Here is a 16137-nt window from a genome sequence, read left to right as displayed (position 1 = left end):
ACCCCTTTTCAAATCCTGAATTTGCGATTTGAGGTGCATAACTCTTGATTTGGAATGCGCAACATAAGATTGCTTAAGCATATTCCAAACAGCATTAGACGTGTTTAGGCCAATGATTTGGCTGCGAACCGGTTTCGAAAGGGATGATAAAATCCAACTTAATAAAAGTTGGTCGCACATTAACCAGTTAATATAATCAAGATTAACTTCGACAAAGTTTCCCTTTGTGTTTGGCAGAGCTAGCTTGGTTTCATCAAGGAATCCCATCATATCATACAAAATGAGAATGGGAGTAAATTGAGACTCCCAAATCAAATAGTTTTTTCAGCTAATTTTATAGCTTTTGAAGTAGAGAAGATGAAAAATTCATACCCTGACTGTTATCCAAGGATGGAGTGCTCATGCTAAACCAAAATTGAAGCGACAGATCTATTTGCGAGAATGCTCGGATACCATGAAAGAAATAAATCACGATCACTCTCACACAACACACAATAGTTAACATGGTTCGGTCAGGTCTGACCTACATTGACAGTACAAGATTCACTCTCTTATTCATTTTCAACTAACTTTACACTTATGTATAGAGTTTGTATTCAGAGGATGTTGATTTCATCCTTTCTTCATTTGTAGGATAACAACCCGATTCTCTCTCAAATTTTCCTTTATCGTTGAGATATCTCTCAACGTTATCTTTTGATGGTTTGACACTTTCCGTATTTGATTTTCTGCTTGCTGTAATTCTGTCATTTGCCATAAATAGAGGATCACAGTGATCACGATCTGGATGATCTGATGAACGATCACTGTCTGGTGATATGGATATTCTAACAAAAATAACTCAAAAAAGAGAGTAAAAGAGCCAAAATATGGGGAGATCAGCATAAAGTAAAAGGAAAATGTTAACCTAAAAAGAGTTTCCACAAGCCACACGATTTTGCAGAAAAATGCAGGTAGAGCAAAATTAACTATGATGCAGGAGTTGGACAGTATGCCACGAACAACAAACAGAAAATTACTGAGAAAATGAACAAATTAACGAAAAAGATTAAAGCATTCTCCTAGATTCAGAAGTATAAACTGCTGCCCAACTGCCGCTTCCATCAGTAATTGTCGCTATAAACTCAACAGCGACAATTTTGCCCGCTTTGCCCGCTGTATGAATGTCGTTGTTTCCCACTTTGCCCGCTTGAGAAGTAACTGTTATCGAAGAGGTCTAAATGCTTAAGGAAAGAATCTCGGATGACCCACCAAATCACGAAAGCTAGGTTTTTTAAGAAAAATGATCCAAATAAATTAATGAGATTAGTCATGGCCCACTTAATTGATCGAGTATTCATCGAGAGTTAGTCACTGGTGTCTGACCTACCACAACTGGGTGAGTACCATCCAAACTACATTCAACTTAAAACTTTGATGATCCACACATGATGATGATACAAAGGGGAATGAGATCAGGTGTAAATTTGTAATGTGATTGCACACTTCAAGTGTGCTGCTGCATCTGATCACCCACCGTCTGCTGTTAGGCCCCACAGCTGACAGGTTGTATTCCGAAGATGGTGCGTGATTAGGTGCAGCAGCACACTAAAAGTGTGCAATCACATTGCACCTGATCCTCCTCATACCAAAGTAACCTTGCGTTTTACTTTCCTGTGGGATGTGAAACAAACAGCTCCATTCAAAAAATGCGCAGCCCATGAGACGGTGCAGGAGGCCGTGCGTTTTACTTCCTAGCTCAGCCATTTCATATGAGTTGCCTTCCACATTGAGAAGGGTGGGGAATGTGAAACAAACCCGGGCCCTTAAGAGAAACCAGTATGGATCAATGCTTTAAGACAGGTAAGATGGTACCATGTCATATCCATAGACCAATTTGACTATATAAAGGATGTTGTAGGATGGTGACCAGCGTCACACCGTTCATCTCGAAAGAGATGGATGACCACGATTGTGACACCTATCAAGCATGCCGCATGGTACATACATGATACAACAGTGTTGGTAGCTAAGTATAATCGTATGCAACAAATATTGTCCATATTTTGAAATCAGGATATTACAAAAACCGGTATAATCTCATAAACATAGCATATTGGATCTATATGTTCGATGCAGATGCAATCCTACATCATCGGTTCTTGTTTGGATATGGACTAAGATCCTGATCAACTGAACAAAATTCAGATTTGGATTTGGATGAAGCAGAACCCGGCCCGTGACCAATCTGTTTCAAGGCCTAGATACAAGCAATTGGTGAGCCAATTGGTCTCTTGATCCATACAACACCGGCGTCGTAAGCTCGCACTCCGTTGCCAGCAAACGATAGTCTCAGGCTTGTTGATTCTTTGTAGAAACCCGGATAGCATGTTGAGTTGTGTGGTAGTTGAAGGACCCTGATTTTGCATGATCTTTCCAGCTTGGGCCATGCGTGAAGCTCTGAGGGCAGCTCAATGGTTAAGTCGCCAAACAGGCTGGTAACTCCTTTGGTTCTGATTAGTGTCCTTCCCCTTCTGCACCTTACGACGACGTTGGCTCCTGCATGTCGGCTGATTGGTTAAGACCCAACAGAGCACAATGATATCATATGCTATGTGGAATCATTTGGCAGGAGAAGTTTGACAACTTAATGTCAGAGTTTGCTGTCCTTGAAGGAATTCTAAATGGGCTAAGTGCAGGTGCTCGAGGACTGCAGATTTCTTTCAATAATGGTGCATGGATTCTTAAATTGAAGGAGAGGCTTGCTGATCATATTCTTTTGCACAACACTTTGGGTTTGCAGAATTTATTTGCTGAGCAGAATAGTTGTAGGAAGAGACAACCAGATTTGTTGTTGTATACTCTGTTGGTTTGTATCTCCAAAGATGGGGAAATAGACAATAGAAAGATAACCCCCCTGACTGGCTTGCTAATGCAGCCGTTCAGTAAGGGTACTGAATGTATTGCATAGGGGTTATGGCCTCAGCCTGTTAATATATATAGGGCCACTAGAATATGTTAACCGAAAATATGTAGAGTATGAAGCGAGATTTTCATGGTTTTTTTTCTTATATACATATATATATATATATATATATATATATATATATAGCCTGTTTCTGAAATCCACGGTCCAGACCATGCATTTGCAAACCAGACATCAGTCCCAGCTCAAGATAATGTCAGATTAGGAAAGATTTTTTAGGTATTTAAGATGGTATAGATGGACGTCAATGCTAGTTAGGTGGGCAGTCCATCGAGACTTCAATCATATTGAGATGCAATATCCTCTTCCTTGTTCAATAGGTAGGCTATCATTTGATAGATTATAACCTGGTCTGAAATGATTCTGACCTGATACCTATTAGAATTGGACACAACCTAATTAATAAGATCCAATAAGCCTGAGGTTGGTACGCAGGATCCAATCTCTAATCAGACTTGTGCCTGATTTCGTCTTTTTAAATCCAAACATCAATCTTAACAATGGGTCTAACTACAATTTCCTCTAAAAAAAAAAACAACGGGTCTAACAAAAGGAGTTGGATTTGACCAACATTGATCCAGCAGCTTCTTGAGACTTGAACAAGCTATTTAAGCTTATAGGAGGGCACTTGAAAGACTTATAACATGCATGATGAGGTAAACAGACCCACGCATTAGACGGGTGCCACCTCCCATAAGCTTAAATTGCATATGGGAGCCAAAAATTAAATGAAACCGCTCCATTAAGCAAAATAGTCAAGAGTAACACTGAAGTCAAATGCCTCTATAATAATAAGACTACACTGAGCTAAGTGGTGCAGATCCTTGCTTAAGATGACAAAACATGTCTACTATTGAACAACTTATATATAGGTTTTTCAAGGGTTTCATAAAATCAATGTCCCACAATATATCAAAGTTTCATTACTTTTAAAATCATATTTTTACATTGAGAAAACATGATCCTTAGAAAACAAACCATGCTGAATGTGTTTGTGGTCAGATTAAATTGATACAGTTTGCACCTACGATTTCCAACTCAATTATTCTGTATCTTCATTAGTACAAAATATAAACCCATTCAACATGGTTTATATATATAGAAGCTAAATTCGGTCATGGCATCATGATGTCATGTCACTTTTAGAACCCATGATTGCAGGCTGTGTTGACTCAATTGGACCTCACAAATGTGTTTAACATGGTTCAAATGCAAGGAATTGGCTTTTTGGATCATGTTTTTCAACAAAAAACATGATTTTATGAGTCGCAAAAATCTAGTACACCATGCTGTTGGTTTTTGAAGTCTCCTAAAAACCTGCATGTGTGTCATAATTGTATGATCCTAGAGAGTTCCCACAAAACAAACCATGTAGATCACTTTTTTTGTTTGATTTATTACAAAGAGAAACCTGTGCCCCGGTACGTAGCAGGTAGAGCTCAGCTGGACCTTCCAGAGGTAAAAATCCGTGGCTAAGACCCTTGCCCCTGGGGCCTATGCTGGGGCGTTGGCTTATGCAAGGGGAATAGTGCCCGTGGGAGTCGAACCCAGACTGCCCATCTGACAGCTGAGGCCCTACATTTGTTAGGTTAGATTTTTGAAAAAACCAAAAAGAAAAAGAATAAATAAAAAAGTGTATTTGTACCCCATGGTGCCATGATCAAAGTTAATTCCCCCCAGCCCCCTACCCAACACACACATACACACAAAAAAAAGTCTCTGGTATACACATACATACAGTGTTAATGAGTCGAAACTCATGTGAAATCTGTTTTGACTCAATCGGATGCCATAGATGTGATTAATTTACATATTTGTTTGTTGAGCATCAGCCCTTGGATCACTGGATTCCAATGTGTGAACATGTTTTTTTGGCAAATAAAAAAGGATAAGTCTCTGGTATTCACGTGCGTATGGTGTCAATGCATAAGCCGAAACTCATACTCAATCTGATGCTGTAGATGTGACTTACATTTTTTGTTTAGTGAGGATCGGCCCTTAGGCTACCGGATTCTGATGTGTGAACAAGTTTTTCTTGCAAATAAAAAAATCAATGACTGCAATTTTTTTTGGCTCAAAAATGTAAATTTTGCTGAAAAAACACAAACCAAAGGGACAATTCTTAGCATTTTGTCCATGCTGAATGCATCTGATGTGCCAAATTGAGTCAAAACAACTCGCACCTATGAGTTATGTGCATTTAAAACGGAACATGTTAGTGCGTTAAAAAAATTGGTAGACATTTCATGCATGCTTAATATTCACTAGATAAGGTAGATGCATCCAACCTTGCATATTACAAAAGTATCTATGAAACAAGTTCTATAGCAAAATTTGAATCATGTTTAATTAGTTGCTGCAAAGGTTCATAATACACGCATACATTTGCGCATGCCTATTGAACTTTATATATCAATATTCTACCTCATGCATGAGGATGCATTAATACAGTTGTCTTTCGTAGTACTATCCAAGTGCATATGTACACAGATGTCTGTAATCTCCTAGATTTTTTTTTTAAAGGCAAGCTGGGGTTAGGCAGACCCCTACCAGTTATTATACAACGTACCATTGGGGTTTGAACCTGCAACGTCCCACCACAAGGAGACTTGCACTGTAATCTCCTAGAATTACCCTCGTATATGTTCACAAGTGTGTCACCTACCTCAGACACATCTGTGTGTGTTGTGTGTGTGTGTGTGTGTGTGTGTGAGAGAGAGAGAGAGAGAGAGAGAGAGAGAGAGAGAGAGAGAGAGAGAGACCTGATACAAACTCTGCATTCAAGCCCAAGCAAGGCTTACATAGAACCGACCCCATGACCAGCACGGAGGAGAGCTTCTCCTCACCATACCCTGCCAACCTTGCGAATTCGGCATTCTCGGAGATTGTAGTGATCGCCCAGTCATCTTTTCTGGCAGCCATGGATGCTACAGATGTCTCCATGAAGAAGAAGAGGAAGATGAATAGCACAGCACCAACATAGAGGTCATGATAGGCGTTCAACTTCGTCATCCCCGTTATAGCTATAGCTACCATACCAACATATATCTATATATATATATATATATATATATATATATATATATATATATATATATATATATATATATATATATATATATATATATATATATATATAGAGAGAGAGAGAGAGAGAGAGAGAGAGAGAGAGAGAGAGAGAGAGAGAGATGCAAATTGTCAATTTGGTTTTTCTTGTAGATAACGGAAGTTGCATTAGGTGGTATGGTGAAGTTGGTTAGAACTTACAAGTCAGATGGAGGTAGATGACGTACCAGGGAAAATAAGTAGGAAAAAGAGATCCATTATTTTGAGGATAATTACCTGTGTTCTGAGATGGTTAATTAATCAAACTAGCTGGAAGTTAATAAGATAACTTAGACAAACATTTTGAGAGATGAACAAGTTCATGAGCTCCAAAGTTCTTGAATGGTGTTCTTTAGAACTTTCAATATCTCGGGTCTGACAAGGATCATCTTCTACGAGTACAACTTTTTTAAAAACAAGGACACACGCGTTTTTGGCCGGACACTACGAGTGGAATCGACATAGATCCAACTAGTCATGGTTAAGACCTAGTTGGGTTAGATCTGGGCTCAGGCCAATCTGGGTCTCTATCTGATCCAAGTAATTTAAAATCATAACTTGTAAGGTGTTTTGGTGGTTCTTCAATGTCAACTTATTACCAAAGACTGAATTGATAGCCAACCAAAGAAATTTGCATGTGAAGCTGCAATTTCACTATGACGAGAGGCTACGTGGGCCAAGTTCCAAAGCCTTTCCATCTTGGGCCACAAAAAAAAAGATCCATGGATCAGGTGATATGGCATATGATCTGAATGTTGGTATCAACAGCTAAGATTATCATATGATGGAGGCTCATCATATGCCATATGATATGGTTATATCCATTGGGTTCCTATATTTGGGGTGGACAGAATACAATTCTAAGACAGTCCTAACCAATGTTGTCAGAATTGGATTCTGAATCGAATTAGTTTTCCATAAAAAAATAATTGCCTGAATCAGTCGGAATCAAATCGAAGTGAATCAATTTTGAATCAGTCTTATTTAATGAAATGATTTTTTTAAAGTAAAAAAATCCAGAAAGAAAAACCATAAATTAATAGGCTGGTCCAGACCTGATTCGGCCCATATCGGGCTGATTCTCATCTGAATCGACCCCCGAATCCAATTTAGAAAGGGCGGATTCAATTAGATTTTGATAACACTGGGCCAAACCTTCTGCCCCCTTTTGCATGAAGTTGCTACTATCAGGACTCAAGATCATGTTTCCGTGCTGACAGCTCAAACACCTTCCAATTGCATTAAGCAATGTCTCATTTTTCTTTCTTGATGACGACGAACCTTCTTAGGGATACAGGTTACTAATTAATAAGCCCTTTTTTAATTCATTATTTTTTTTTAATTTAAAATTCATTACTCATTGAGCTTGAGTAAGATGAAGCCAAGGGAAACTCTGGTGGAAGCCCACAACAACACTGACATGCAAACTCATTATTCATTTAACACCTAATTTTATGTTTTTTCTTTTCTTTTTCCATACCTCTAGTTGAAGGATGGCAGCTACCCTGCAATGCCATGAATCTCATTATTATCAAAATTTCATAGTGAGCAAAATTCTCGTGGTACTATGAAGAATGCTATTTCACAGGTAATGACCGTACCACCCTTGAAAATAATTGCATTTCACAGAATAGATAAAAATATCGCACACTACTACAAAGAAACCTCTTTTCCTAGTGCGTCAGTAAAAGAACATTTTTATTGGTGCTATTTTGCTTACCGCCAGTGAAAAAATAAGTTACACTTGTGCAAAGTGTATTGCGCCAGTATAAGAAGTTTTTTTTCTTACGCTCATAAAAAGTGTGCCAATATAAATAAAGTTTTTTAGCGCAACATAAAAAGTGCACTAGTAATTTGACATTTAAAAAAAAATTCCACTTTTTTCTTTGGCGGGCTCTTTCTCTTTTACTAGCTCTATTTTGGTTAGCGCCAGTAAAAAAAGTTTTTTCGGGTGCACAAATAAAGTGCGCCAGTAAAAAACACAGATTTAAAAAAATCGTGTTTCGTGCATGTTCTCTATGTTCACCGGCAACCACCGCCACCCTCTCTCTCTCTATGTGTTTTCTCTCTCCCTCTCTTTGTGTTCACTGACCGACACTCTCTCCCTCTCTTTGTGTTCTCTCTCTCACCCACTTTCTCTCTCCTTCTCCTTCTCTTTGTTCACTGGCTGGACACCACTATCGGCCGACGCTCTCTCCCTCTCTCTCTTTGTGTTCACCAGCCGACCATCATTGTCAACTGATGCCCTCTGTCTCTTTGCGTTCATCAATTGGTGCTTTCTCCCTCTCTCTCTATGTGTTTTTTCTCTCTCATTGTGTTTACTGGCCAACCATCACTGCCGACAGACGCTCTCTCCCTCTCTATGTGTTCTCCCTCTCCCCATCTTTGTGTTCACCAGCCGAACACCACTGCCAGTCGACAATCTCTCCCTCTCTCTGTATTCTCTCTCTCCCTCCTTCTCTCTCTTTGTGTTCACCAGCCAATGCTCTCTTCGTCTTTGTGTCTCACTGAGTTCTCTCTCTTTCTCTCTCCCTCCTCTCTATGTTCACAGGCTACCACTGCCACCGTGCATCGACGCCTTGTCCGACCATCTACCACCACCGCCTCACCCAAGGTATTTAGTAAATACATGCTAATCTATTTTTTTTCAAGTATGATTTAGATTTTATGTGTATTGCATTTTAATTGTTAAACTTATAATTTATTTAGTAAATGCATACTAAATCTAATTTTTTCTCATATATGATTTATATTTTAATCTATACTTTTATTTATTTATTGAGTGAATGCATGCTAAATCTAATTTCTTTTCAAGTATGATTTAAATTTTAGGGGTTTTGCATTTTAATTATTATTTTTTTAATTTATTGAGTGAATGCATGTTAAATCTGATTTTTGTTCTCATGTATGTTTTAGATTTTAGGTGTTTTATATTTTAATTCATATTTTAATTATTTATTGAGTGAATGCATGCTAAATTCATTTTTTTTCAAGTATGAAATATATTTTAGGGGTTTTACAATTTAATTGCTATTTTGTAATTTTTTGAGACAATGCATGCTAAATCTGATTTTTTTTCTCATGTATGATTTAGATTTTAAGAGTCTTGTATTTTAATCTATATTTTTGTTATTGATTGAGTGAATATATGCTAAAACTATTTTTTCTCATGTATGATTTAGATTTTAAATGTTTTGCATTTTAATCCATAGTTTTGTTATTTATTAAGTGAATGCATGCTAAATCTGATTTTTATTCAAATATGGTATATATTTTAAGAGTTTTCCATTTGAATCCATATTTTTATAATTTCTTTAGTAAAAGCATGCTAAATCCATTTTTTTCTCATATTTGATCTAGATTTTAAAGATTTTGTATTTTAATTGCTAATTTTTCAATTTATTGAGTGAAAGCATGCTAAATCCAATTTTTTCTCATGTATGATTTAAATTTTAGTGTTTTTCATTTTAAGTATGATTTTTTGAGTTTTTGATTTTAAGGGTTTTGCATTTTCAAGGTTTTTTTTATGTATGATTTATGATTTTTCAAGTATTTGATAAATTCGAGCTCTTAATTATTTTAGTATAATATTTACCATACTACTATATATAGTATATATATTTTGCTATTAGCCACTTTTATTGGCGTTATTTTAGTGCTAGTAAAGGCATCTTTTGGTGCTATTTTAGTGTCAATAAAGGCATTTTTGCTCTATTTTAGCTTAATAAAAAGTTTTTTTTGGCATTATTTTAGCGCCAGAAAAAACCCATTCACTGGTGCTTAGCATTAGTAAATGTTTTATCAACATCACTTTTTGTGTCTAAACTACTGGCGCTATGTTAGCTTTACTTATGCTTGGCAAACTTTTACTGGCGCTAATTTAGTGCTAGTAAATATTGTCTGGTTTCTTGTAGTGACTATATTCTTCGTATCCCACCCACCCAATTTCTACTGAATTTTGGGTTATTTTTTATGATTTTACTCTTTCACTAAAATGATCTAGTGAAACTCACAATTTCAGTGAAACTCAACTTTCTATTGTAAAACTCACAATTTCAGCAAAACTTGACTTTCGCTAATGAAATTGATATTTGCCTATACATCAAAATAGCAAAACTCAATGGAGAAACCTAGTTGTCACAAAACTAACAAATCTCAGTTGTGTGACTTGTTATTTTTTAACTCCTTATTTTCTTCCACTTCACCCCATCACTATCACCACTTCTCCTCCATCATCACCACTACTATCACCACCATTATCATTGCCACCATTGTCATCACTACCATTACCACTCCCACCACCATCACCATTACCACCCCCACCATCCCAGTGGTGGTAATAGTTTACGAAGATGGTGGCAATGGTGATAACGATGTTGATGGCGAATGTAGGTGGTGATAATGGTGGTGGTGGTAATAATGATGATGGTAATAACAATGTTTCATTTACTAAATCATGATTTATATTAGCAATGTCTTTCGCCAAAAAAATGAGTCTTCTATACATTGAAATATGGAAACTAAATTGCAAAACCTAATATAAATCATGGTTTTAGGGATCCAAGTGCATATTGGTCTGAATAATGGTTTGGACTTGCTTTGTACCCATGTAGGTCCAATATTCGACCTTCAAGGGCTACCGAAGGTGTAATAACTGTAATTTCTAAATGTTAAATAAATTCATCATATGAAATATATGGATCTTGAACCAAATTTGAACATGATCCAAAGTCTAGAATCTCAATCAAAATAATATTTGGATCTGGATCTTTTATCAAATTTGGATACTGATCTAAACCCATATCTAAAAATAATATGAATCCTTTAATAGATTTGGATATTATCTAAATAGATCTGAATATTATCCAAATAGATAGTTTTAGCGGATCTGAATATTTATTCGGATTCATATTTCAAAGGCATACTTGTAAATATATAAATTGACCAAAGGTAAAATAGTAAATTTACCAAGGGCATTAAAATATTAATAAAATTGATTATTAATGAAACTAACCATGGATATAATGGTAAAAAATTTAGGTGCATAAAATAAAATTCTGAAAAATATAATATAAACTTTTGAAAATTGTCTAAAGAAATAATAAAATATTAAAAATATCATAAATCAACCAATAAGGAATAACTAAATTTAGACATCCTTTTCTAGAGGTGACACCCATGGAAGGCGACACCCCGTGGGGCTATAAATACGCCCCCCCCCCCACAGGTATATTTTTGTCACTTCAACTCACTCCTCCCTCTAGAGTTTCTCTTTCTCCTCTCTCTAGCCCAATCCAACCTTCTCTCTCTTATTTTAAATACCCCAACCCCGTTCCCTTAACTATTTCTTCTTCCTTTTGACCTCAGACCCCTGCCTGCTTAGCTAGGATACCTGTTATTTATAAAAAACATGATTGTTTTTTGTTTGGTAGCGAAAGCCCTACCTTTTTAAAGGCAAATTTGAGACCCCTCTATGGAAGCACTGCCAAAATCTTCACTCATTGTCAAAGTTTTTGAGAAAACACAATGGGCGTGCTGCCATAATTGCCATACTCAAAGGTGGATTTTTGAAAGCACTGTGTAAACATTCGCTAAATTTCTAAGATGAGGTATGTACATCTAGAACTTATTTGGGCTTTTATATGAATTTATAGAACCTCCTAGCTCTCTCTTGAACCCTTATGATTTTTTTTAAGGACTGAAATGCAGTAATTATGTCAAAATTTCTATCCAATTATATTTCTATAAAAGGAGGTTCTGTCAAATTTTTTTTTGAATAACTTTTGGATTTTTCATACTAAAAAAGGGCAGATTATTTAAAAAAATTTAAAATAACTTTTAGATTTTTCATACTAAAATAAGAAAGGTTATTTCAAAATTTCTAAAATAACTTATGAATTTTTTAAATTAAAATAGGCAAGATATTGTTCAAAATTTTGTATGCATTATTGCCAAAAAAACAGAGCAGGTGTTGTCTAAAATTTTAAAATAATTTTTGAAACTACAAAATAAAATAAGGCAAATACTTCTTGATATTTCAGAAAATCCCAAAATAGAGAAAAAAATCTCAGAATAATTTGTATGAATTTATTTGAATTATTTTTTAATTTTTAGAATTTAATCTGATATACTATGGAGGATGCAAAATAAAATCTTAGGCTTTGAGGTTTTGGCATTATTTTTTCTAATATAATTGAAATTATTTAGCAATCTTATTTTTAGTGACTACAAGTTCAGAACCTTAAGTTAATTAAATAATTTTATGAGATTTATATATAATATGTATGCTGAGATTAATATATGTACCATTGTGGATTAGCCATGATTGCTAATATAGAACTCTAAAATTCTTCCAAGATCCATTCATGATTAAAAAAATATATTATGATGCATTGAATTATATTGATACAAATGTTGCATCATTTTTTGTAATTATTTATATTTAAATGATTGAAAATACATATTATGATGCATAAATGTATAATAGAGTAAATATATACTTCAATTGTAAATTCATGATATTCGTATTACAAACATGATTATTTTTTAAACTGCATATTGTATAACATGAAAAATTTTATGGGTATTGACTAATAAAGTGCAACTTATTATAAATTTTAAGCATGCTATATTTATTGCGAAAATGACATGCATTGAGAAAATATTTTCAGAGTAATAAGAAAAGTTGCACTAATAATGATTTGGAGCTTGTCACATTGAGAAATGGTAGATGAGTGAGTTAGTCAAATGTGAACCGACGTTTGCACCAATCTCGTAGAATTTTTATTAGTTTTTCTGATGGGTAATTTCCAACGCTAGGTAGTCTGGACAAATTTTCCTATGAGGATGAAAATCCAAGATCAGTAAATCTTCCTTCTGACGATGATAATTCAAGATTCAAGATTGTTGTGAGGATGAAAATCCAAGATCAATAAATCTAAAGGACAATGAACATTTTCCTCAACCACGATAAATTAGGGAGATTTTCAGGCTCAGCTGAAAGAAGCTGCTAGTTCAACCACGTACGTGTGTTTAGCAGTTGCACTGCAATCATAGCTAGTCGCAGGAATTCTTGATGAAGGATCCTTGACTCTGGTGCCAAACGTTCAACGTATACCGAGATAGTTGTGTCTTGGGTATTGAATCAGGATGTTCACTTAATTTTGTAAAATGTTTGCTAACATAACATTTAATGCAAAAATAATTTAATTTGAAAGATAATAATATGATTCATGCATATAGGATAGATATGTAGATACATAATTATATGTTTAATTAATTGATTAAATTGATTGTGTAAATAATTTTTTATTGATTATTTAAATTAAATTATTTTGGTTATATATATATATATATATATATATATATATATATATATATATATATATATCATAAAGAATTATGAGATGCAAGCAATTCTTTATGATCATTCAATAAATTTCAAGTAATTAGATTCAGTTCAGCTAAAAAGAATGTCATATGAAATGAAATAAGAATCTTTATTAATTACGAATAAATACGTAAAGGAGATGTATTTTATGTATGAATATTGTGATATGTCACATATGAGAGGTGTGCCATAATTTTATAATTGCGTACATGCCCCATAGAGGTCTACTAGTACATACTTTGACATTAATTTGAACCACTTGTTTTTTTAAACATTTCAAGTTCATATAAATGAGCGGACGGATGCTATAATGCACAAAGATTCAACTAAAATTTTGGTATAGATTAGGTTGATTTGAACTTTCTCTGAGTCTGTGTTTTTGGCGTGTATAAACTCTAATATTCGTTCAATAGAATGAAAAGTTTTTGAAATGATTATTGTGGTTTGGTTTTCAACCTGTGATACGTCTGAAGATCAAAGCAAATTTTCTATTTTAAAAATAATTTTTGTGGTGTTTAAAAAAAATGTTTAAAAATTTTAAGTCTGTATTTTTGGGGTGTTGCAGAAGGATCTTGGCTTTGGTTCAACAAGGCAGACTTAGCTTGACCAGGGTCTGACTGGGTGTGTCCAGATAAAGCCTTGCTGGTTAAACCCATCTTGTTTCCTATCTGTTTTCACATAAAAGAAGTTGGAGCTGGGTCCAATCTAGATCCGAAGATGAATCACAGTAAGCAGTTTTTGTCCAACTAAGACTCAGATCCTGCTACTTTGAACCGATGAATCTACTGTATCCACCTGTGTTGGTCCAGTGATCCTGGTCAGGTTTAGGCCCAACTAAACTAATTGACTATTTTGTCATTGAAGAAAACCAAAGATGTAAAGATAAGATAAGCAAGAGCCACCACGTATAGACCGAATGTTTTAGTATTAACATAAATAAATAATTCTCTCATTATTAAATGAATTTCCAAAGAAATTAACAAAGTTTGAATATCTTAAGTGCATAGAGCTTGTGTATTTTGAAATTATAAAAATTAATATAAATAAATAAACAATTCTCACTCGCTATTAACTGAACTTCCAAAGAAATCAACAGGGTTTGAATATCTGAAATTCATAGAGCTTGTGTATTTTGAAATTGTAAAAAGTGATTAATATGTTATATGAGGAAAATCAGTTTAATTAAGACAATGATCAGGCGTTAAAGTTTTGCCATTCATAAGATTAGTGTCTTCCTAGGTTGAGTTTCTGCTCCTCAAACTGGAACTTGTCCGAGTTCATGAACTCTTAAGTCTGCTTTTGGTAGTGAAAGAGTCAAGTTCATGAAAATGGCCATGCTCCATGTTTTGCCAAACACCCCTAGTGACAAAAAGTTGTCTTTTGCAACCGACCTATAGGTTCGATCCATGATGATCCAGACCTATGTCCAACTGTTACCTATCAACAGATGTTAACTCTTGGTTTCTGATTCACTATACTTGGATCCAGTTATGATTGTATCTGACTGGTTCCAGATCCAATTGATATTTAATCCATATGGTGCATGAAATAAATTTTTTTCTCTCTTTTAAACTAAATTGTGGATATTTTTTTTTTGAAAGGCAAGCTGGGGTTAGGCAGACCCCTACCAGTTTTAAACTATACCATTGGGTTTCGAACCTGCAACGTCCCAACACACGGTGACGTGCACTAGCTGCTCCTACCAGACAAGCGGACTTCCCATTGGTTAAATTGTGGATATTTGGGATGAATGCTCTGCCCATAAATTTAGATCCTTTAGTTGGATACGAATCTGAGTCCAACCCCTTTACAACAAGCCGATGTGCAAATACAAAATGAGTTCGGCAGGCAGACCAGCGGGGTTAGGTCTCTGATCTTAAGGGCAGTTTATCCATGTAAATAAAAAAAAAAAACCAAAATTCACCCTAATCACTATAAACTTGGGAGAGAACCTGGTTGGCGTAACTCAGATTGGATGATATGCAGTATTACTAAAATTTGGGGATATTGCAGATTAACTACACACTTGTCCCTCTTGGTGAGAAAGGAGACGGTGCCCACTCAGATGTGTGATCCACGCACGTGAAATATCACCAAATTTCTGGGATACGTCATATAGATCGATCCAATATAAAGCCAAATATGCTAGGGCCATAGTTTGAAAGTGGCAGTAGATAAAAATATGCATTTGAGGTATCCAGGCAAGAATCCAAAGAAATTTGTAGAGGCAAGTCTGACTCAAATTTTGTTTTGTTTTGATCAAGCTAAGGTACAAACATTATCCATAAGTTATAATTTTTTTTTTAAAGGCAAGTAGACTCAATTATATACCTTCAACTAACATACTTTATATTTCGCTAATTGCAATAATGACAAATATGATCTTTTGATTTACAACAAAAAAATCATTTCTATTCTCATATATTTAAATCATGGTCAGTTTGATCTCTAAACTTAAGCATAACAGTTATAGATATTCACAACTAAGTACAGTGTATACGCATAACAATATTACAACACAACATATAACTAAGTGCGGTGTGTACACATAATAGTGTTGCAACTTAACATAAGCAGTTTAGATATATATAACAGTTTTAAATATCCATAACTAAGTGTGGTGTGTGTATAATTTGCTTACACTATTAATGCTTATAGATGCTCTTAATTTATAAGT

General features: G+C 35.0%; 1 protein-coding gene across 1 annotated transcript; it reads right to left on the bottom strand.

The window, feature by feature from the left end:
• Positions 1-2239: 2239 nt before the first annotated feature.
• On the bottom strand, positions 2240-5977 carry LOC149848209 (uncharacterized). The gene is made up of 2 exons (XM_090003683.1): positions 5728-5977; positions 2240-2538 (listed from the first exon to the last, which is right to left on the bottom strand). Exons 1-2 carry the CDS (start codon positions 5975-5977, stop codon positions 2240-2242), a joined length of 549 nt encoding a protein of 182 aa, XP_089859809.1.
• Positions 5978-16137: the final 10160 nt, after the last annotated feature.

This window comes from Nuphar pumila, chromosome 1 (assembly GCF_984573655.1).
Source record: "Nuphar pumila chromosome 1, dmNupPumi1.hap1.1, whole genome shotgun sequence".
Taxonomy (NCBI): domain Eukaryota; kingdom Viridiplantae; phylum Streptophyta; class Magnoliopsida; order Nymphaeales; family Nymphaeaceae; genus Nuphar; species Nuphar pumila.
Note: the sequence above shows the minus strand (reverse complement) of the source record. Positions and strands in the feature narration are given on the sequence as shown.